This window comes from Triticum urartu, chromosome 7A (genome assembly GCF_056163025.1).
Source record: "Triticum urartu cultivar PI428250 chromosome 7A, HENAU_Tu73, whole genome shotgun sequence".
In the NCBI taxonomy this organism is placed as follows: Eukaryota; Viridiplantae; Streptophyta; class Magnoliopsida; order Poales; family Poaceae; genus Triticum; species Triticum urartu.
In genome coordinates, this window is record NC_141879.1 from 59,835,471 (window position 1) to 59,858,667 (window position 23,197).

The following is a 23,197-nucleotide window of genomic DNA, read 5'->3' on the forward strand; positions in this document are numbered from 1 at the left end:
TCCTGCTAGCACACGGCCCAAACCACCCCCTAGTGAGTTTTGCAACTTTAGCACTCTGTTTATATGCAAACTTTTTACAACCCTCATGAATGTCATTTTTTACCATTCAACTGTCCCTGCCTGTGAGATGTGCAACTTCGTAGATTGCCCCTGGCCAACTACCTAGCAGACTATGTGCAACTCTATTTGTTGGTCCCGCCAACTGAAAATACAGGTCCACAAATAGAGAGCGTAAGGAGTTGCACATTGACTAATAGGCAGTTGGCTTGAACGATAGACTAAGTTGCACATATCCCTTGCAGGGGAGGTGGGGGTAGGGTGTGCCAACAGTGAAAAACTATGCATCCACGAGTAGGGAGGAGGGTTGCACAACGACTACTAGGTAATTGGTCGGGACAGTAGACTAGTTGCACCATATAGCACGAAAGTTGACATCGAAAAAATTTCGTCGAAACATACCCATGTGGGATCTAGTTTCAAAGATCTTGTCACGAGAAATCCAACGGTGAAGACGGATCTAAATTCCGACGTATGGTTTGAAAGATACGACTTTTTAAAAATTTGAAAAACCCGAAATAAATAGACGTGGATCTGTTTTTCATCACATATGACAAGTCTGACCGCATTTAATGCTAGTAGTCCCATGCACTAGCAGACAATACATGCATGTATGCATGCGAGTGACAGAGCGGCCGCTCGTTCTCTCCAATGAGCGCGTGCGCACTTTTAAGATTTCAGGTATTATTAATATATCACCGAGCAATCAGCATGCCGGACAGGGGCGGCGCGGCCGTGTTGGACGGCCTGCCCAAGTGGCTCGTCGTCGCCGACATCCTCGTCCGGCTGCCGCGCCGTATGTGAGAGAATGGAGGCGCCAGCAAATATATCAGTAAAGAAGTCACTAACAATAAGAGTAAAAGACCACAACCATACACTAAAATAACACTAGCTAACAGCAGCCTAGCTAACTACAATATCACCAGCCTTCCAGCAGACTACAACAAGATGATTAAGATTGCACATCTTGTGACTTACTCCTGCAAAATTAAAAAAAATCATGGGCGCAAAATTGTCGCCATGCCTTTTGTGTTTTCTTAACATGCAAACTGAAAGTAATCATGGAGAAAACAGTTCTATGGCATAGATACTCCATTGTTTACACCATCAACATGATGCTCAAGGTAGCATGAAAAATTACAAGCACCAAATGATTCCATCATCCAAAGTGTTCAGTCCTACTAGAAGTACCAAATCGTAGACATGACTGGGCAAAAAAACGATACTCTCCAAGCGCACAGCAAACAAGTAGTCCAAAGCATTAAGATGGAGCACGACATCTTATAGCACAAAGGAGAATGGAGGCTTCTTGTTCACAGCTTCTTTTTGCGGCTCAAACAATGGAAGTGAAATCATGCTCTCTTGGAGGCGATGCCTAGTAAGTATCAAGAAGTCACCATGCCCTTTGCTTTCTACATTGCCTAAAAACACACCATCAATGTCGCAATGCAAAATACGGTGAGGACACTGCTGAATCAACAACTCGCGTTCGTTGATCATAGCCATTTTAGGAGTGTCTATCCCCTTCAAATTAAGCGGTGGTGATGCCTCCATTGCTAACAAGTTAATCTGAAATTGAAAGCTCCACGTCTCGGCATCATAGTCCTGCAACACCTAAACATCTAAAGTGACACAGTTATGATCAGTGCGACACAAAGCAAGGGTGCTGCCCGTATCCAACAATGACACATAATCGCCGAGTTGTGCTGGGCGGCTCATTTTTCGGAACGTCTCAGCTATGGTGTCAAATACCGTTATGTTGAAATCCGTTAGCCAATGCAGGTTACCACGATGGAGGATTGGTGGGCAGTGGTAGGACCAGATAGCAGGAACAAACCTTTGTTCTGAAACTGCTGGCCATTGGATGCTGTTAGATCCACTGGATCGATGTAGGCTAGATCTTTTCGGTCACCTACCTTCCTTGGGTGCGGATGAGCTCGATCCAGAGCCGGCCATGGTGAAGTAGAGGCCGGTGGTAGCAAAGAGATCGAGATGGAGAGGTGGCAGTGGTGCTTCCCGTGAGCACTGCGATTGCCCTAGATCGGAAGGGGATATCGGTGGGGAGTCTGGCGGTGCGGTGAACCTCGTACCGTGTGCCCCGGCCCCCACCTCTTTATATATCGCAGGTCACAGGGGCCCACCAACCATAGAACGGTTTGGCGCCCCCGATCAGGGCGCGAATAGATCAGGGCCCGATGGGCCGTTGAGCCCACTCGGTGGAGAGATCAACCTAACATTCTCCCCCTTGATCTCAACTTTTACTTTTAACCTTATACTTTCTAGTTTATTTGTTTCATCACATATTGGTACATAGAGCATGTTTCATCGTCACAACTTAATTGCCGTTAGAATCATACAGCTACAACATACGTGATGATCAAAAGCAAATTCTGTTCCTTTTGGGCCTATCCAGGAATCATAAGGCTTTCCCTTAAACCCATGCCGGCTATGTGTTCCTTGAACACATTGGGTGGTAAGCCTTTCGTTAGCGGATCCGCAAGCATATCCTTTGTCCTTATATGCTCGAGACTTATAGTTTGATCCTGGATTTTATCTTTCACAACATAATACCTTATCTCTATTGTTTTGGCAGCATTACTCGACTTGTTGTTGTGAGCATAAAATACTGCGGGTTGGTTGTCGCAGTACATCTTTAGTGGCTTGTGAATACAATCTACCACTTTCAAGTCGGGTACAAATTTCTTTAGCCATATCGCCTGCCCCGTGGCTTCGAAGCATGCTATGAATTCTGCATACATCGTGGATGATGCAACTATTGACTGTTTGGAGCTTTTCCATGAAATAGCTCCCCCAGCGAGAATGAAGACGTATCCCGATGTGGATTTTCTATCATCTCTGTCCCCCGCAAAATCTGCGTCTGAATACCCTTTTATCTCTAGGGATTCACTTCTCATGTATATTAGCATGTAGTCCTTCATGCCTTGCGCATAACGCAATGCTTTCTTTACCATCTTCCAGTGCTCCATGCCTGGATTCTCTTGATATCTACCGAGTACCCCGGTGATAAAAGCTAAGTCAGGGCGAGTGCACACTTGTGCATACTGTAAGCTGCCAACTGCCGAAGCATATGGTACTGCTTTCATTTGATCGATCTCATACTGGTTCTTGGGACATTGGAATTTCCCAAAACTATCGCCCTTGACTATAGGAGCAGGTGTGGCTTTACTCGCATGCATGTTATACTTTTTAAGAACCTTTTCTAAATATGCTTTCTGCGATAGTCCTAAGACTCCACTGTTCCTATCTCGATGAATTTCTATGCCCAAAACATATGATGCTTCACCAAGATCTGTTATGTCAAAATTTGAGGATAAGTATTTCTTTGTTTCTTGTAGTAGACTAACATCACTACTAGCAAGCAGGATATCATCCACATACAAGATTAGGAAAATATATTTCCCATTTTTAAACTTTGCATAAATGCAATTATCCTCAATATTTTCTTTAAATCCAAAACTTTTAATCGTTTGATTAAACTTTAGATACCACTGCCGAGAGGCTTGTCTTAATCCATAAATGGATTTCTTCAGGCGGCATCCCATATTTTCCTTGCCTTCCATGATAAAACCCTTAGGCTGTTTCATGTAGACATTTTCTTTTAAATCACCATTCAGAAATGTCGTCTTAACATCCATTTGATGTAATTCTAAATCAAAATGAGCAACTAATGCCATTATGATTCTGAAGGAATCCTTACATGAGACTGGAGAAAATGTCTCATTGTAATCTATCCCTTCTCTTTGTGTAAATCCTTTTGCCACGAGTCGTGCTTTATACTTTTCTATATTCCCTTTAGAGTCATACTTAATTTTGTAGACCCATTTATAACCTACTGTTTTGGCTCCTTTAGGAATTTCCTCTAAGTCCCAAACATCTTTGGAAATCATCGATTTCATCTCGTCTTCCATTGCCTTCATCCACATCGATGAATGAGGGCTTCTCATGGCTTCTTCATATGAGGTGGGATCTTTTTCCATATGAACCGTTTCTGTGTTATAAACTTTAAAGTCAGTAGAAATAGCTGACTTTCTTGGTCTCATAGACCTTCTTAGGGCCTCAGTTTCTGGCACGTTCTGTGCCTCAACTTCTGGCACTTCTTCTAAAATTTGCTGTTGCACCTCCCTTTCATGCTCAACAACGGGTTCAGTCTGCTCCTGACGGACAGGTTCCGGGTCTACCCCCAAGGTTGTCATGGGTGGAGTTGCAACTGGTAGTGAGAAAAACGGCTCCTGAATCATCGGATTAGGTGCATGCACCCTCTTCTCCTCAAGATCAATTTTCCGAGCTACCAAGCTCCCCCTCATCATTTCGTCCTCAAAGAAGACTGCATGTCTCGTTTCTACAAACTTTGTATATCTGTCTGGGCAGTAGAAACGAAAACCTTTTAATCTGTCTGGATAGCCAATGAAGTGGCAACTTACTATTTTAGGATCTAACTTTGCAATGTTTGGATTAAACATTTTGGCCTCAGCAGGGCACCCCCACACCCTGAAGTGTTGTAGGGAGGGTACCCTTCCTGTCCATAGCTCGTACGGTGTTTTGGGCACCGACTTGCTTGGTACTCTATTGAGAATGTGAATGGCGGTTTTAAGCGCCTCCATCCATAATCCCAATGGCAAGTTGGAATAACTCATCATGCTGCGCACCATATCCATAAGTGTACGGTTGCGCCTTTCAGCTACTCCATTTTGCTGAGGTTCACCCGGCATTGAATACTGGGCAACTATGCCAGTCTCCTGTAAGAACTTTGCAAAAGGTCCAGGGACTTGGCCATATGGAGTGTGCCGACCGTAGTACTCTCCCCCACGGTCGGACCTTACTATCTCTATTCTTTTATCATGCTGATTTTCAGCTTCAGCTTTGAATATTTTAAATTTATCCAACGCTTCAGATCTTTCTTTGATTGGATAAATATAACCATAGCGAGAGTAATCATCTGTGAATGTTATGAACGAGTCATATCCATCCACACTTTTCACCGGAAATGGTCCACAAATGTCGGTGTGGATGATTTCTAGTGTGCTTGAGCTATGGATTGCACTTTTTTGATTTGTTTTATATACTTTCCTTTAATGCAATCTACACATTGTTCTAAGTCTGAGAATTCTAACTGTGGAAGAATTTCACTTTTGACTAATCTTTCTATTCTCCCCTTCGAAATATGGCCCAAGCGACAGTGCCATAATTTCGATGAGTCGAATGTTCTCTTTCTTTTCTTTTGTTCTTTATTCGACGCGGAAACATGTTCACTCACATTGCATACAGAATGCACTTTTTCACGAAGTGATAACAGATAAAGCTCATCATGTAGTAAAACATTACCAACATAAGCATTATTATACCAGATGGCACACTTGCCATGTCCAAAATAATACTCATAATTTTCTTTGTCCAAACATGAAACGCTAATTAAGTTTCTATTACATGAAGGAACATAAAGAACATCTCTAAGTAGAAGCTTGAATCCATCAGCTAACTCCAAGGAGATGTCACCGACAGCTTCAACTTCTGCTTTTATTCCATTGGCTACTTCAATGCCTCCTTCTCTTCTTAGCATAGTCCGGGTCGAATGGAATCCCTGTAAAGAATTTGCAACATGAACAGTTGCCCCTGAGTCAATCCACCAAGTAGATTTTGAAAACTATGTGTACAAGGATTCATTTACTAAGGAAACAATGTTGTTACCTTGCTTTTCCATTAAGGACTTCAGCCAAACAGGGCAGTCTTTCTTGTAATGCCCGGTCTGCTTACAGTGGAGACAAGTGTCTTTGTCCACTGGGAAAGACTGTTGCTGACGCTGATGCTGATAGGGAGCTTTTCCTTGTGGCTTTGAAGGAGAACTTTTGTTGTTTTGATTGTAGTTCTTTTTCTTATGATCCTTCACATAGTTGAGTGTTCCACCATGTGAAGCTTTTAGTCTGTCCTCTTCTTGGACACACATAGCAATTGTCTTTTCTATGTCCCATGTTCCAGGTGACATATTATAATTCACAGCAAAAGTTTCAAATTCCTTTGGCAGTGAAGCCATGACAAGGTGGACCAGGAGCTTTGGTTTGATCTCCAGATCCTCATCCATAGGCTTTAACTTTGCTGCCATATTGCTCATCCTCAAGATGTGCTCTTTTATTCCACCACCTGTGTATTGTTCCGTCACAAGTTGTTTTAACACCTGGGTGGCATATATCTTTGAAGAGCCAGTGAACTGGCTCTTTATCTTTGTCAGCAACTCAGCTGCTGAAGAGCACTCTGCAATGGAGCCCACAATGGTGCTCTCAATGGTATTCTTTATAAAGGCCATGCATTTTTTATTTGCATTGACCCACTTTTGGTTGGCTATGATGTAGGACATCTCCAAAGGAGCATAATCCCCTTTCCTTTTAGCCCATGCAGCATCATCCTCAGTAGTCTCTCTTACTGGCTCTGTAGGTCTGACCGGCTGTGGTTCTTCCAGAACCCAGTCCAGATCAGCACAAACAAATGCCAGTTCAACTTTCTTCCTTCACTCAGTGTGGTTGTCACCTCTGAGTGTCGGAACTTCTTTTAGGCAACTCATCAAGTGAAAGCCTCCTGAAATCACAATTTAAGTGACATCAATATAACAATCATATGCATTAATCTAACGTTGGTCAAATTAAGCATATAATTGTCTATGCAATTAAATCTATATTACCGTTGGGCAAAATATTAGAAATGAATGCACCTTTAATTTCAATAATAAAATATGGTCAAGTTATTAACAACGTTGGTCATAAGAATAACATAAACATATTTATTCTAATTATAACTTTAACATGCTCTTTTAATAAGTCTCTCTAAACTTTTATTTTCAAGAAAAAGAGCAATATAAATTCTGTACGCAGCGGAAAACATGAATAAAATCATGAACTTTTTATTCTTTGCAGAAATTTTTCTTTGATCAAATGAAAAAAACTCATGAACTTATTTAATAAAAAATTCATGAACAATTCTTTTTCTGGAAATTTTCTTTTTATATTTCCAAAGACTTTTCTAGCTTTCTATATTTTCTAAACAATAAATTTCGCTGGAAATATCTATTGCATAGAAATCAAAAAACAAGACTTTTGAATCTGCCCAAAACTGGACAGAAAACATTAAAAGGAAAAAACCTCAACCAGCTGTTGCCCTGCAGGCCTACTCGGCTCGCCGCGCCGCGCTAGCCGGCCCAGCCGCTCTGTCTTCCGGCCTGGTCCGCGGTCACTTTCGGCCCAAAAGGCCAGTGGGAGACTAGGGTTTTCATCTGGACCGTCCATCACGATCGACGGCTGTCCGCTGATTTCGCTGGAACAAAACAGAGAGTCCAATCCCAGTCCAACCCTAGCGCCCCCACTCTCTACCCGATCTGTTTCTTTGTTCGCTCAGTCTCTCCCGACGGCGGAGGAAACACGGCTCGGCCACCGGCCGTCCAGCCCGGCCGCCAGCGACGGGGGTAGAGCCACTGCGCCGCGCCAGCGTCTCCTTTCCGTTTCCCTTTCCTTTTCTCCACCTACTATGGCAGAAAGGACGAGGCCCGGCTGCACCCGCTCTCCTTGCGCCGTTCGCCTCGGCCACCGGCCGGTCCTGCCGCCAGCGACGGGGAGCCACGCCTCTCTTCCTTCCCCGCAGGGAGGTTTCGGCCGACGGCGCGCCAGCGACGGCGAGTTCATGCCGCCGCGGCCACCCGGTCCTCTTTCCCCTTCCCGTTTCTGTCTTCTCCATCTCCACTCCAATAGAGGGAGAGAGAGATATACTCCGACGGCGCCGTTGCCACAAACCCCACCGATACTCCCTACCGATCTAGGGTTAGCGCGGTGCTCACGGGAAGCTCCACCACCTCACCATCTCTCTGCCATCACCGCCGTCGCCATCCACCATGGCCACCTCGGCGGGATCATCGACTCAGAGAGAAGGTAAGTTCACCGAGAAGATCTAACCGACTCGATCCAAAGCACTCTATCAATGGTATCAGCCAGATCAGGTTAGGCCTTTTCGGTAGAAAGAAACAACAGTAAAAATAAATCAAAGAAAAGTTTTTCCCCTCCCCAAAGAACCCTAGAAGGGCAAAGAAATCTCAAAGAATGAATCATCAACGGAAAAAGTAGCGCCGCCGCTCCGGCCGCGCCGTTCCTCTCGATCCCGAATCGCATCGACATGCCGAGGATCTGGGAAGAAGAACACAACCCTGCAAAGGGCAAAGGGGGCACCGCAGCCACGCCGTTCGACGGCGGCGCGCTTCCGCTAAGGGAAACGAGTCACCGGCGAAGGGGAGGCAATGGCGCCATAGATCGTCGCCGGACGCACAGGAGCAGGGAACGGCTCCGTCGCGCCTCACTCGTCTCTCTCTGCCACTGGATTCGGTGTATGGGGAGAAGAGGATGGGAAAGGAAAAAAAAAGAAAAGGGCGCCGCGGCGCGGTGCGGTGGTGGTTGACGCCGGCGCCGGCGCGCTGGCGCGGCACGATGACCTGGCATATGAGACAAAGCGAGAGATCAGTGGCTCGCACCTAGTTCTCTCTTCAACAGAGAAGGAGGGAGTAAAGAAGAAGAAAAAGGAAGGGAAAGAGAGGGTGCCGCGCGGTGGCCGTCGCCGGCGGCCGGGAGTGTCGCGGTGGACGGACGGCCAGAACGGACGCCGCTACGCGCGAGGACAGAGAGGAGATCGACGAGGGGAAACGCAAATGGCTAGGGTTTTCGTCCGTAGCGAGCGGCGCTGGCAGTTTTGATCCAACGAGATCTGCGCTGGACCGTCGGATCGCGACGGACGGCCGTGATCAAAACCCTAAGCCACATATGGGCTTTTGGGCCGAAAGGGGAAGAGCTGGCCCAGGCCAGCCGCCGCGAGCGCGCGCGCGGGGCGCTCGACCGGGCCGTTTTCTGCCAGGGGCGACGCGCTGACGCAAGAGTGCGCGCGAGCAGGCCATGGACCGAGTTGAGGCCGATTGCTGCCGTTTTGTTTTTTGTTATTTTTGTCTAGATTTTTGGGCAAATTTTAAATAGTTTTGTTATTCAAAATCCTCCAACGAAATTTTGTTTAGAGATCCTACAAGTAAACAGAAAAGTTTCTGAAAATAAAAAATAGAAAATTTTCAGAAAAAGTAATGTTCATGAATTTTACAAAGAAAATAATAAAGTTCATGAATTTTTATTTTTTGTCAAAGAAAAATTTCTGCAAAGAATAAAAAGTTCATGATTTTATTCATGTTTTCCGTTGCGTACAGAATTTATATTGCTCTTTTTCTTGAAAATAAAAGTTTAGAGAGACTTATTAAAAGAGCATGTTAAAGTTATAATTAGAATAAATATGTTTATGTTATTCTTATGACCAACGTTGTTAATAACTTGACCATATTTTATTATTGAAATTAAAGGTGCATTCATTTCTAATATTTTGCCCAACGGTAATATAGATTTAATTGCATAGACAATTATATGCTTAATTTGACCAACGTTAGATTAATGCATATGATTGTTATATTGATGTCACTTAAATTGTGATTTCAGGAGGCTTTCACTTGATGAGTTGCCTAAAAGAAGTTCCGACACTCAGAGGTGACAACCACACTGAGTGAAGGAAGAAAGTTGAACTGGCATTTGTTTGTGCTGATCTGGACTGGGTTCTGGAAGAACCACAGCCGGTCAGACCTACAGAGCCAGTAAGAGAGACTACTGAGGATGATGCTGCATGGGCTAAAAGGAAAGGGGATTATGCTCCTTTGGAGATGTCCTACATCATAGCCAACCAAAAGTGGGTCAATGCAAATAAAAAATGCATGGCCTTTATAAAGAATACCATTGAGAGCACCATTGTGGGCTCCATTGCAGAGTGCTCTTCAGCAGCTGAGTTGCTGACAAAGATAAAGAGCCAGTTCACTGGCTCTTCAAAGATATATGCCACCCAGGTGTTAAAACAACTTGTGACGGAACAATACACAGGTGGTGGAATAAAAGAGCACATCTTGAGGATGAGCAATATGGCAGCAAAGTTAAAGCCTATGGATGAGGATCTGGAGATCAAACCAAAGCTCCTGGTCCACCTTGTCATGGCTTCACTGCCAAAGGAATTTGAAACTTTTGCTGTGAATTATAATATGTCACCTGGAACATGGGACATAGAAAAGACAATTGCTATGTGTGTCCAAGAAGAGGACAGACTAAAAGCTTCACATGGTGGAACACTCAACTATGTGAAGGATCATAAGAAAAAGAACTACAATCAAAACAACAAAAGTTCTCCTTCAAAGCCACAAGGAAAAGCTCCCTATCAGCATCAGCGTCAGCAACAGTCTTTCCCAGTGGACAAAGACACTTGTCTCCACTGTAAGCAGACCGGGCATTACAAGAAAGACTGCCCTGTTTGGCTGAAGTCCTTAATGGAAAAGCAAGGTAACAACATTGTTTCCTTAGTAAATGAATCCTTGTACACATAGTTTTCAAAATCTACTTGGTGGATTGACTCAGGGGCAACTGTTCATGTTGCAAATTCTTTACAGGGATTCCATTCGACCCGGACTATGCTAAGAAGAGAAGGAGGCATTGAAGTAGCCAATGGAATAAAAGCAGAAGTTGAAGCTGTCGGTGACATCTCCTTGGAGTTAGCTGATGGATTCAAGCTTCTACTTAGAGATGTTCTTTATGTTCCTTCATGTAATAGAAACTTAATTAGCGTTTCATGTTTGGACAAAGAAAATTATGAGTGTTATTTTGGACATGGCAAGTGTGCCATCTGGTATAATAATGCTTATGTTGGTAATGTTTTACTACATGATGAGCTTTATCTGTTATCACTTCGTGAAAAAGTGCATTCTGTATGCAATGTGAGTGAACATGTTTCCGCGTCGAATAAAGAACAAAAGAAAAGAAAGAGAACATTCGACTCATCGAAATTATGGCACTGTCGCTTGGGCCATATTTCGAAGGGGAGAATAGAAAGATTAGTCAAAAGTGAAATTCTTCCACAATTAGAATTCTCAGACTTAGAACAATGTGTAGATTGCATTAAAGGAAAGTATATAAAACAAATCAAAAAAGGTGCAATCCATAGCTCAAGCACACTAGAAATCATCCACACCGACATTTGTGGACCATTTCCGGTGAAAAGTGTGGATGGATATGACTCGTTCATAACATTCACAGATGATTACTCTCGCTATGGTTATATTTATCCAATCAAAGAAAGATCTGAAGCGTTGGATAAATTTAAAATATTCAAAGCTGAAGCTGAAAATCAGCATGATAAAAGAATAAAGATAGTAAGGTCCGACCGTGGGGGAGAGTACTACGGTCGGCACACTCCATATGGCCAAGTCCCTGGACCTTTTGCAAAGTTCTTACAGGAGACTGGCATAGTTGCCCAGTATTCAATGCCGGGTGAACCTCAGCAAAATGGAGTAGCTGAAAGGCGCAACTGTACACTTATGGATATGGTGCGCAGCATGATGAGTTATTCCAACTTGCCATTGGGATTATGGATGGAGGCGCTTAAAACCGCCATTCACATTCTCAATAGAGTACCAAGCAAGTCGGTGCCCAAAACACCGTACGAGCTATGGACAGGAAGGGTACCCTCCCTACAACACTTCAGGGTGTGGGGGTGCCCTGCTGAGGCCAAAATGTTTAATCCAAACATTGCAAAGTTAGATCCCAAAACAGTAAGTTGCCACTTCATTGGCTATCCAGACAGATCAAAAGGTTTTCGTTTCTACTGCCCAGACAGATATACAAAGTTTGTAGAAACGAGACATGCAGTCTTCTTTGAGGACGAAATGATGAGGGGGAGCTTGGTAGCTCGGAAAATTGATCTTGAGGAGAAGAGGGTGCATGCACCTAATCCGATGATTCAAGAGCCATTTTTCTCACTACCAATTGCAACTCCACCCATGACAACCTTGGGGGTAGACCCGGAACCTGTCCGTCAGGAGCCGACTGAACCCGTTGTTGAGCATGAAAGGGAGGTGCAACAGCAAATTTTAGAAGAACTGCCAGAAGTTGAGGCACAGAACGTGCCAGAAACTGAGGCCCTAAGAAGGTCTACAAGACCAAGAAAGTCAGCTATTTCTACTGACTTTAAAGTTTATAACACAGAAACGGTTCATATGGAAAAAGATCCCACCTCATATGAAGAAGCCATGAGAAGCCCTCATTCATCGATGTGGATGAAGGCAATGGAAGACGAGATGAAATCGATGAGTTCCAAAGATGTTTGGGACTTAGAGGAAATTCCTAAAGGAGCCAAAACAGTAGGCTGTAAATGGGTCTACAAAATTAAGTATGACTCTAAAGGGAATATAGAAAAGTATAAAGCACGACTCGTGGCAAAAGGATTTACACAAAGAGAAGGGATAGATTACAATGAGACATTTTCTCCAGTCTCATGTAAGGATTCCTTCAGAATCATAATGACATTAGTTGCTCATTTTGATTTAGAATTACATCAAATGGATGTTAAGACGACATTTCTGAATGGTGATTTAAAAGAAAATGTCTACATGAAACAGCCTAAGGGTTTTATCATGGAAGGCAAAGAAAATATGGGATGCCGCCTGAAGAAATCCATTTATGGATTAAGACAAGCCTCTCGGCAGTGGTATCTAAAGTTTAATCAAACGATTAAAAGTTTTGGATTTAAAGAAAATATTGAGGATAATTGCATTTATGCAAAGTTTAAAAATGGGAAATACATTTTCCTAATCTTGTATGTGGATGATATCCTGCTTGCTAGTAGTGATGTTAGTCTACTACAAGAAACAAAGAAATACTTATCCTCAAATTTTGACATAACAGATCTTGGTGAAGCATCATATGTTTTGGGCATAGAAATTCACCGAGATAGGAACAGTGGAGTCTTAGGACTATCGCAGAAAGCATATTTAGAAAAGGTTCTTAAAAAGTATAACATGCATGCGAGTAAAGCCACACCTGCTCCTATAGTCAAGGGCGATAGTTTTGGGAAATTCCAATGTCCCAAGAACCAGTATGAGATCGATCAAATGAAAGCAGTACCATATGCTTCGGCAGTTGGCAGCTTACAGTATGCACAAGTGTGCACTCGCCCTGACTTAGCTTTTATCACCGGGGTACTCGGTAGATATCAAGAGAATCCAGGCATGGAGCACTGGAAGATGGTAAAGAAAGCATTGCGTTATGCGCAAGGCACGAAGGACTACATGCTAATATACAGGAGAAGTGAATCCCTAGAGATAAAAGGGTATTCAGACGCAGATTTTGCGGGGGACAGAGATGATAGAAAATCCACGTCAGGATACGTCTTCACTCTCGCCGGGGGAGCTATTTCGTGGAAAATCTCCAAACAGTCAATAGTTGCATCATCCACGATGTATGCAGAATTCATAGCATGCTTCGAAGCCACGGGGCAGGCGATATGGCTAAAGAAATTTGTACCCGACTTGAAAGTGGTAGATTGTATTCACAAGCCACTAAAGATGTATTGCGACAACCAACCCGCAGTATTTTACGCTCACAACAACAAGTCGAGTAATGCTGCCAAAACAATAGAGATAAGGTATTATGTTGTGAAAGATAAAATCCAGGATCAAACTATAAGTCTCGAGCATATAAGGACAAAGGATATGCTTGCGGATCCGCTAACGAAAGGCTTACCACCCAATGTGTTCAAGGAACACATAGCCGGCATGGGTTTAAGGGAAAGCCTTATGATTCCTGGATAGGCCCAAAAGGAACAGAATTTGCTTCTGATCATAACGTATGTTGTAGCTGTATGATTCTAACGGCAATTAAGTTGTGACGATGAAACATGCTCTATGTACCAATATGTGATGAAACGAATAAACTAGAAAGTATAAGGTTAAAAGTAAAAGTTGAGATCAAGGGGGAGAATGTTAGGTTGATCTCTCCACCGAGTGGGCTCAACGGCCCATCGGGCCCTGATCTATTCGCGCCCTGATCGGGGGCGCCCAACCGTTCTATGGTTGGTGGGCCCCTGTGACCTGCGATATATAAAGAGGTGGGGGCTGGGGCGCACGGTATGAGGTTCACCGCGCCGCCAGACTCCCCACCGATATCCCCTTCCGCTCTAGGGCAATCGCAGTGCTCACGGGAAGCACCACTGCCACCTCTCCATCTCGATCTCTTTGCTACCACCGGCCTCTACTTCATCATGGCCGGCTCTGGATCGAGCTCATCCGCATCCAAGGAAGGTAGGTGACCGGAAAGATCTAGCCTATATCGATCCAGTGGATCAATGACACATAATCGCCGAGTTGTGCTGGGCGGCTCATTTTTTGGAACGTCTCAGCTATGGTGTCAAATACCGTTATGTTGAAATCCGTTAGCCAATGCAGGTTACCACGATGGAGGATTGGTGGGCAGTGGTAGGACCAGATAGCAGGAACAAACCTTTGTTCTGAAATTGCTGGCCATTGGATGCATCTTGGCTGGTCCGATCCCACTGTGAGGACGAAGTACTCAAGCAACTCAACTGCTACATCGCCCTTCGCGGCGGCGTTTATTGGGTATGACACCCATAGCACTCGGTGTTCTCCAGATGGGTGGTGCCGATAGAAGCCGACTATGCTGACAACCATGGTGTTTGGTTGTTGTTGAGGAGGATGTGGCATGGACGCCCACTTGTGGGTGGCCGGGTTGCAGATGTAGTAATTGGATTGCTGCGACAAGATGAGGAGGCCATCACAGGTGGCACGGTGTACAATGGTAGCGAATGCATATCCGAGGACAGGTCGCAGCTTTAGATCATTGGAGGCCCCGAGGACGCGGCAGGTGTCCTTTAGGGGTCTGATGATGGGGAGCGAGTGCTGGCGGCGGTGGTGGCCGAGGATGAAGGCGTCGGTGGAAGTACCGCTGCGCCACGACTTGCGGACAGCGCGGCAGCGGAGTACGTCTTTGACAGGCGAGCGGACAAGGATCTCATCGACGACGAGCCACTCGGGCAGGTCGTCCAAGACAGTCGAGCCGACGACGAGCATACTGATTCCTAAATGGGAACAAAAAAAGAGGATGAAGAAGAAGCAAACGTTTAGTAAGATGCGTCCAAGATTGGAAAGTGTTCCTAAAAAAGAAAAGCTGAAGGGATTTACTCTACTCGGGAGAATGGACGGAGAGAGCGAGGGCGGCGCCTATGTGTTGGTGCAGCCTCGACCTTGACGACACAGCCTAGGCTGCCGCGCCGTCTTCCAGCGAGGAGCTTGGCTGCTCCTTGGAGAGACTATATATATGCATGGTCGCATGCAGGGAAAGCTAAACTAACAACCGAATTCGCCGGACGGCCGCAACTCACGTACACGCGCGATTTCCTTTTCTTCCTCCACCCCTATACTAGGTGGGCTTCAAAGTTTTCCTTTCCTTTATAGTAATTTAAATTTAGAGATAGAACAGATTACATCGACTAGGACTAGCCGACTCGGCGTCCAACATGACTAGCGTACTGGCATTGGGTTCAACTGAATCCAACGGGGTTTCCTTGTCACGTATGCTATAGAGATACGTATGTGCTCTGAACCCAACAAAAAATAAGAGATGACCCCATCAATTTTGAAAGCAACGCTCAATGGAAAGGCCAAAGGCCCACAAATTGAATCGGCTTTGTGACAGGCCCGTTCGAGGTTTCCTGCAGCGACGAAGCGACAACGCGAGGCTGACTAGAACAAGGCGAAGCTGACTATCGATATCACATCATCACATCTAGTCATCTTCTCTCTGTTGTGCAACGCCCTATCTTTCTAATTTCTTATTCCGCGTACTTTGATTGATCTAAACAATCAAATGGAGATTCTCAAAGAGGTCACAGATCCGGTTTTAATTTTTTGGAAAAGGAGGCATTTTCATTTTTTGCCTTGACCATTAATTAAGTATAAGAGAGTTATTCAATTAATTAAAGAAAAAATGGATGAAAGCCATCGCAAACCGTTGAGCGACACACACAAATATCTCACACACACTTCTTCAAATAAGGCCTCGTCAAAACAACATGCAGGCATCATCGTCATAACTACTCCTCTAGAAGACGACATTGCCATCGGTAAACCTTCACAAACAACTTGGACTTCACCAAAGACACCTGTCGATCCAACCCACATTGTAAAGGCCATGTGGAGTCATACGAAAAATCGCTCTAGAACTCAGTGACGTGCGACAGGACATCGCAACTCCGACTCTAAAGAAGAACAACGAAAGAGAACTAGGCAAGGCTGGTGCCGTGGAAGATCACCGAGCGGACCAGTTGTTGTCCAGCATCATATGCCACCAGGACCCCACCACCGCAGATTCGACTTCACATAAACAAACAAGCCGAGGCAATCCTACTGACATGCCGAAGAAGAGCCAACTACCTCAACCATTTGCCGCATCTCCGACATCGCTCCTCCCATCGTCATTGCCACATAGGCCTTGACGCCAACACTATGGCCTTCCACTGCACTCGGCAATGCCCAACTCCAAAAATGAAGCCCTCGAAGATGAATACGACACCAACGCACCGTCATCGTCCTATCACACAGGTTCAAGGGTTTCCTCGAGGATCCGGATAATGATGTGAGAGCATCTCTAGTGGCTTGTCCAAATTTGATAGTCTATATCTACATATACACAATGGTGTAAAAAGATTTTCTTTTAGACAACCTAAGTTTTCCAACGGATTGTCTATATACACGATGTCTATATTCTCTTTCATATATTTTAATAGTATCTTATAGCAGCTATATTTTCTAAAAATCTTATGTTGGTCATTTCTGAGTTGTTCTCATTTATTTTTTTTCATCCGTAAGACATATAAAGGAGAAAATAAACCAGCCGCGAAATTATTTTAGGTTCAACACTAGCAACACCCTATATAATTTACGAGAAATAAACAATAGCAACAGGTTCAACCCTGATGAGGCGGCGGTCCAGGCGCAACGACCTCCGTGTCCAGCGCCGGCGTGACCGCCTCCCTGCCGACGTCCTCCAATTGCTCCGAATTGGTGAATGGCTGAGCTCATGAGCCAACATTTTTGGTTTAGACATTGTGGCTTGGTTGTCCAAATGTGGACGACGGGTAGCTAGTTTGGACATTGTCTAAATTTTACACAATGCAATAGACAAGCCATTGAAGACGTTTTTTGGCATGTGGTAGTCTAAATTTGGTATAGACCACCATTTGCACAAGCCACTAGAGATGCTCTGATAATTCAAGGCCACCCATGGGCCGTAGGCAAAGTGCATTAAATGCGGTACTTCGTGCCCTTATTTGTGATGTTATCTTTTAGTGCTACACTCTTGTTGTAAGATGTTGATTATGAGATTTTACACATAGTTAATTTGTATCAAATCATGACACCAAGTCAATGAGTGAACCCAATGGCTAAATTTTCTGGCTCCACCCTCGACGACACCAACACATATATGTATGACTACGAAACTTTTGAATGGGTCAATTACACCACCGATGCTTAAACTTGGTAAAAAGAAAATCACTTTAGTGACAAAACTTGCGGCATACATTGAACTGGTGTCACAACTAGGCTTGGGTGTGCAAATACGGTGCAAAACTCGTTCGAATATGCATGCGGAGCTGACGAGACGTGACAGCGTGGCGTGGGGCCCATTGTCAGTGACCTCCCGGTGTAAACTAGGGTTGTGGCGTGTTATTTTTGCAAAAACACCCTCGAATCTTTTTCCTGCAAGGGAAAAATCATGACAGGCACGGGACCAACCTGTTAGGGAAACATCACAAATTTTACATTAAAATGAAAAATTGCACCCTTGAAGATTCAGACTGGCGACTTCGAGTCATCCCGCTCGCTTGGCTAGTTACCCTACATCGATACCATTTGATGACCTAGGTGGATACACATTTCTTATATATTTTTTCCATAAACAACATAAATTAAGAATTTTAATAATTCCAAAAAAATGTTGCCGTGGGGGTTTGAACCTGCGACTTGGGCAAAAAACAAGATGAGCTGGCCACTGCATCCACATTCATTTGATCCTTGTTGCGATTTTTATCCATTTTCTCACTAATACACCGCACTCATGGGCTAAAACACACTGTGTTTTTTCATTTTAAGAAATTTGTGAAAAAAATTGAAATACTAATTACAAATAATATACATACAAATAAAATAAATTACACAAAAATATGCGCATCTAATTCCAAAAAATGCCCACCTATTAATTTAACAAAAATCCATAAAATTCGATTACCACTTATACAAATGTTTGTATAAATTTAAAAAGTGTTTGCATATAAGATAGAAATACTAAAGTAATTATATATATACTTGTAAGTTCAAAATTTTACAAGTATTTTAATAAAATATTCATTAGTATATAAAAATTTCATGCTAGATTTTTTTAAATTTTGCTTTAAAAGTTTGTATGTGTTTTGATAAAGTTTGTGTGTTTTGAAAAATAAATTAAATAAAAACAAATATATGTATGGGAAAAAAATATGAACCTAATGTGTCATCTGGAGATTCTCAAATGAAGATGTATGTACAATTATATGTATATTATTTATAATTAGGATTATCGTATTCTTTTTACAATTTTCCAAAATAGAAGAAAAACAAAACACATGTTGAAAATGGGCCGCACTAACGGCAGTCTATTTTCGCCCATGGGCGCGGTCGGTTGTAGACATAAAAAGTACAGAAATGTTAATGCCCACACGTGTGGGCATTTGCACATCACCCACACGTCTCCATCATCACTCATTTCGCCACGTATGAATAGATGACATCTGCAGAATTTTTTTTGGTTTTCGGCTTAAAAATGTTGTATCTCCTAAATAAAAAAGCGAACTAAAAATCCGTTTTCGCCATTAAATCCGTCTCGACGAGATCTTTAAAACTAGACCCTATGTTGATATGTTTCGACGAATTTTTTTTTTTGCCAGAAGTTGCCACGATGTTTACACTGCAGTTGCCATATGGCTTAAACTAAAGTTGCCATGTGGCAATTTTAGTTTGTAGATCATGGCAATTTTAGTATTTTAATGATGGCAACTCCAGTACTTTGACCATGAAAATATTTTTTGTATGAACCATGGCAATTTTACGTGCATGTATCATGACAATTTTAGTTTATGGTTCATGGCAAGTCTAGTTTCTTAATTCCCCGTTTCTTAAATGTCAAAATTTACTTTTAAATGTAGAAGAAAATAGCTGAAACATATCATGGCAACTTCAGTGTAAACATCATGACAATTCATATGCAATAGACATGGCAACTTTTAATTTAAATTTTTTTTTCATCAAAACATATCAACATGGGATCTAGTTTTGAAGATCTCATCGCGAGGGATTTAATGGTGAAAACGAATTTTCAATCGGATTTTTCGTTTAAGAGATAAAACATTTTAAAAACTAAAAATCTAAAAAGATTCCTGCATGCAAGCATGCGATGAGATGGCAGTCTGTTTACATTAGAGAGGTGTGGTGCGTCTCCCTTCGCACCACACGTGTGGCAGTTAGCGCGACCCAAAAAGTAACAATCCGATGTAGATACTAAAATGCCTTTGTTGGGGTGGCAGGTCCGTCAGCTTGTGTGCCTCGGGTCCCGTGTTTGAACCCTCATGACCGCATATTTTTTTGTTGGAATTAAAACTCTTAATTTATGTCCTTAATATAAGAACTGAGTATGCTTATAGGACATCAAGCGTTATCGTGGTGGGTTGGCTAGCTGTGCGCATCAGTTTGCTTTTGGTCGCGGTTTGATTCCTCGAGCATGTAATTTTTCATTCTAACAAAACTTGTGCGTTTTCGCTGACATGCGGGTCCCGCAACTGTCAAGTTTTCTTTTTTGCATGAAAAATAAAAGTCAGGGGTGTTTTTGCAAAAAAACACGCCACACACCTGGTCTACATCGCCCGATACTGAAAATGAGCCCCCACGTCACTGTCATGCCTCGGTAGTGCCACATGCATATACAAACGAGTTTTACATCTTATTTGCACGATGAGCCAAGCTGTGACACCAGTTTAATGTATGCCGCTAGTTTTGGTACTAAAGTGATTTTCCTCGCCAAGTTTAAGCATCGGTGGTGTATTTGACTCCTTTTTAATCTAAAATGCTGCTACTTCAGTTTCGTTCTGTTTGAGCGACAAGTATTTTTGGGCGGAGGGAGTAGTTTGAAATATCCGACACTCTAGACACACTACTGGAATTGCGTTTGCCAAGTTCTCAAGGTTTGTCGAGTTTCTTTTATCGGGAGATCGGTAGTGGAGGACATATGTTGTGTACACCAATAATAAAACTCGGTAGTATTGAACAACTCGGCAAACATCATCATTTCCCAGTGCCTAAAAGAAACTCGGCAACAAAAATAACTTTGCAAGCATGCGTGTCACGTGCCATCACCATTAACGGTATATCCCGTCTGTCACCCTCAGTTTGACGAGTTCTACCTTTTACATACTCGGCAGTAGTTATATGACATTTTGCTGAGTTCCCGATAAAAAGAACTCGACAATATTAATGATTGTCGACCCAGTCAACCGAGTCCATTCGTCGAGGGTGGAACTCGGCAAATGCGCTGCTGAGTTCCCTTGAAACTCAGCAAAGTAGGCGATTACAGTAATGCCATGAAGACAAGAACGATCTGAAAGGGGCAAGGATAAACTGACAAAAAACATGTTTTGTACTATGCAAGGCTTCCTCGGGAAGAAAGCAGTTAGCGACCTCATGGCGAGGCATCGAAATCCTAATGCAAGATGAGGGGAAAAACCTTGGCGTACTATGCAAGGAGGAACATGGGCACTGCGAAACCTATAACACTGTAAGGGTGTTCAATTGGGGTCCAACTGTAAGCCGATCTTGGCACATGACTAGGTCGTACGTACAAAAGAACAGTGCAGAAAAGAAATGAAGGGGAAAAACTTGTTTGTTCTACCTCTTGCATTTTTATTCTACTCTCCGTTCTTGATTTAATTCAAAATTTGTGCAGCTATGTGTGTTGGCTCATGTCACGATCTCTCGATGGCAAGACGTGTGACAGTTGGTATCATATTTGGGATGATCTCGGAGGAAGGTCAGGCTTGTTGCCGGCCGAGTTGGCCACTCCCTTAAAATCCCATGTTGACCACTTTGTTTGCGATGGTGGTGTGGCGGTTGTTTCCCTCTAGAACACCACGAACGACATTTGTTTGTGGCCGGGGGGGGGGGGGGGGGGGTGGGGTTATTCGGCTACAGGTTGGGCGTCACGTGTGGTTGTTCATGATTATCTGTGTGTGTATGAATTTCTAGCGGTGTAACTCGAACGGCATAGCTCATGGAGGCGAAGGGCGTCAATTTTTTCACGTGTTTCAAAAAATGTTTTATTCACATTTTGGAAAAAAATCACAACTAAAAAACATTGTTTGGAACCATGTTTTTTAAAATTTGTTCACAATTCAAAAAAAGGAATTTAAAACTTGTTCACAGTTCAAAACCTATTCAGAATTTGAATTTTTTTGCGATTTTGAGAAATGTTCACATTTTCATAAAATCTTCACGCTTTTCAAAAAAATTCACTTAAAAAAATCATAATTCAAAAACATTGTTCTGAATTCGAAAACAAATCATATGGCAACTTTAGTTGACGCTAGGTGGCAAGTTTAATTGTTAAGACATGATAACTTTGTCCCAGTTCGTTTCTTTTTTGTCAGAAAATTGTCATATTTGACAACCTCGCGTGAACTAAAGTTGCCATGAAAAACTTTCGGGTTGTCGTGCTTAAAATCCGAACGTTCGGGATTTATCATTTTCGTATAATTTTTAAAAAGATTTTTAAAATATGTAGCTTCTCAAATCGGTGTTTTGGGGGTGAAAACCCTGACTAAAACCTAAGGAAAAAAAATAGAAATTTGGTCTCGTATAAAGTGGGCCGGCCCATTTGTGCGAAATCTCCTCTCGTCCGTCACCCACCTTGAAATACTCCGGCTTGGCGCCCGAACATAACCGACAACCAACAGCTTTGGCTTCTCCCCTTCTTCCCCTCGCTGGAGCGCCAAGAAACCAAGAACCCATCCTCCCCACCTCCCTCTCCCCCTCTTCGCCGTGCAGGGCCCCGACGCCTTTGCTCTCCAGCGGTCCAACACCGACGACCGATGGAGCACTTCGTCGAGGGCCAGCACGTGCGGCTGCGGGGCACCTTGCTCGGCAGGTACCTCCACGCCGACGAGGACGGAGATAGCGTATCCCTCCAGGACCGCTAGGCGTCGGTGAACTCGGCTTGGGTAGTCGAGTTACACAACCTGGATGATTATGGCCCGCACATGCTCCTCTGCAGCGCCGCCTACGGCCGCTACCTCGCCGCCATGGATGCGCGGGCGCTGGTCGGCCGCGGGCTCCGCGTCAAGCAGCGCAACTACGATGATACGGATTCGGATGGCGACGTCGAGCAGGACGATCCGGAGATGAATGCCCTTCTATAGCGCGTATTCCGGATGCAGGGCAGAGACGGCGTGCACCTTCGCAACGTCAACGGGGGATGTCTCCTCGCCACTGAAGTGCTCGGCCACTACCGTGGCAATGGTGTCAGCGCCGAGGACACCCAGGTCATCAGCACGATGATGAACAGGGTCGTGGAGCCCATCCCCGCCATGGCGATTCCGCCTGAACTTCCGGCAGAGGTAAGTCCGCCATGCCATGTCCGCTTCTTGATTCTTCCCGAATTTGCACGAATTTGGTTCTTGGATAGTTGAATTTGCGCGAAGATGCATCGGAATTTGATTGCAAATCGTGTAAATTTCGATTGCTTGGGATGGGAGCGGTTCTTTGATGTGATGATGGTTCTTTCATTCTTTGCAACCCAACTCCAACTGCAGGTTCCCCTCCCCGTCGCCACGTTGACATCGCGGGAGATCGAATACGTGTGGCTGAACGCCGATGAGGACAGTGTCACCGATGGCTGGTACCCATTCGATGGGAGGTCCTTGCTCCGCCTCAGCACCAAGCTGGCCCTGCATCTGTCCGTGGAGTCGGGCATGGAGGGCATCCCCGACATCGTCATATGCCTCCCTGCCCGCAGTGTCCGCCTTCTCCCACTCGTCGTCGACCTGCCCAGCAGCGAGCAGGACTTCCGCGTCATCGTCGTCAACGCCGGCTCGCATGGTGAGAAGCCATAAACTTCTCCTTTGGCTTCAGTTGTTCGGATATTTTGATTCTCAA

At 44.0% G+C, this 23,197-nt stretch overlaps 2 protein-coding genes and 1 pseudogene across 2 annotated transcripts; 1 reads left to right on the forward strand and 2 right to left on the reverse strand.

Moving 5' to 3' along the window:
• Positions 1-1,338: 1,338 nt before the first annotated feature.
• Positions 1,339-15,034, reverse strand: LOC147957743 (F-box protein At5g49610-like; annotated as a pseudogene).
• On the reverse strand, positions 5,464-8,879 carry LOC147957744 (uncharacterized). The gene is made up of 2 exons (XM_087535042.1): positions 5,764-8,879; positions 5,464-5,656 (listed from the first exon to the last, which is right to left on the reverse strand). The coding sequence occupies exons 1-2, from the start codon at positions 6,425-6,427 to the stop codon at positions 5,610-5,612; spliced, it is 711 nt and encodes a 236-aa protein (XP_087391168.1). The 5' UTR covers positions 6,428-8,879; the 3' UTR covers positions 5,464-5,609.
• On the forward strand, positions 9,298-10,831 carry LOC147957745 (uncharacterized). The gene is made up of 2 exons (XM_087535043.1): positions 9,298-10,457; positions 10,565-10,831. The coding sequence occupies exons 1-2, from the start codon at positions 9,794-9,796 to the stop codon at positions 10,609-10,611; spliced, it is 711 nt and encodes a 236-aa protein (XP_087391169.1). The 5' UTR covers positions 9,298-9,793; the 3' UTR covers positions 10,612-10,831.
• Positions 15,035-23,197: the final 8,163 nt, after the last annotated feature.

Bases quoted from the DNA above. Each gene is read 5' to 3' on its own strand.
- LOC147957744 (XM_087535042.1), bottom strand. From the start codon at position 6,427: ATGTCCTACATCATAGCCAACCAAAAGTGGGTCAATGCAAATAAAAAA. The intron at 5,657-5,763 runs GTAACAACATTG...AATTCTTTACAG, and splicing joins GTCCTTAATGGAAAAGCAAG to GGATTCCATTCGACCCGGAC.
- LOC147957745 (XM_087535043.1), top strand. From the start codon at position 9,794: ATGTCCTACATCATAGCCAACCAAAAGTGGGTCAATGCAAATAAAAAA. The intron at 10,458-10,564 runs GTAACAACATTG...AATTCTTTACAG, and splicing joins GTCCTTAATGGAAAAGCAAG to GGATTCCATTCGACCCGGAC.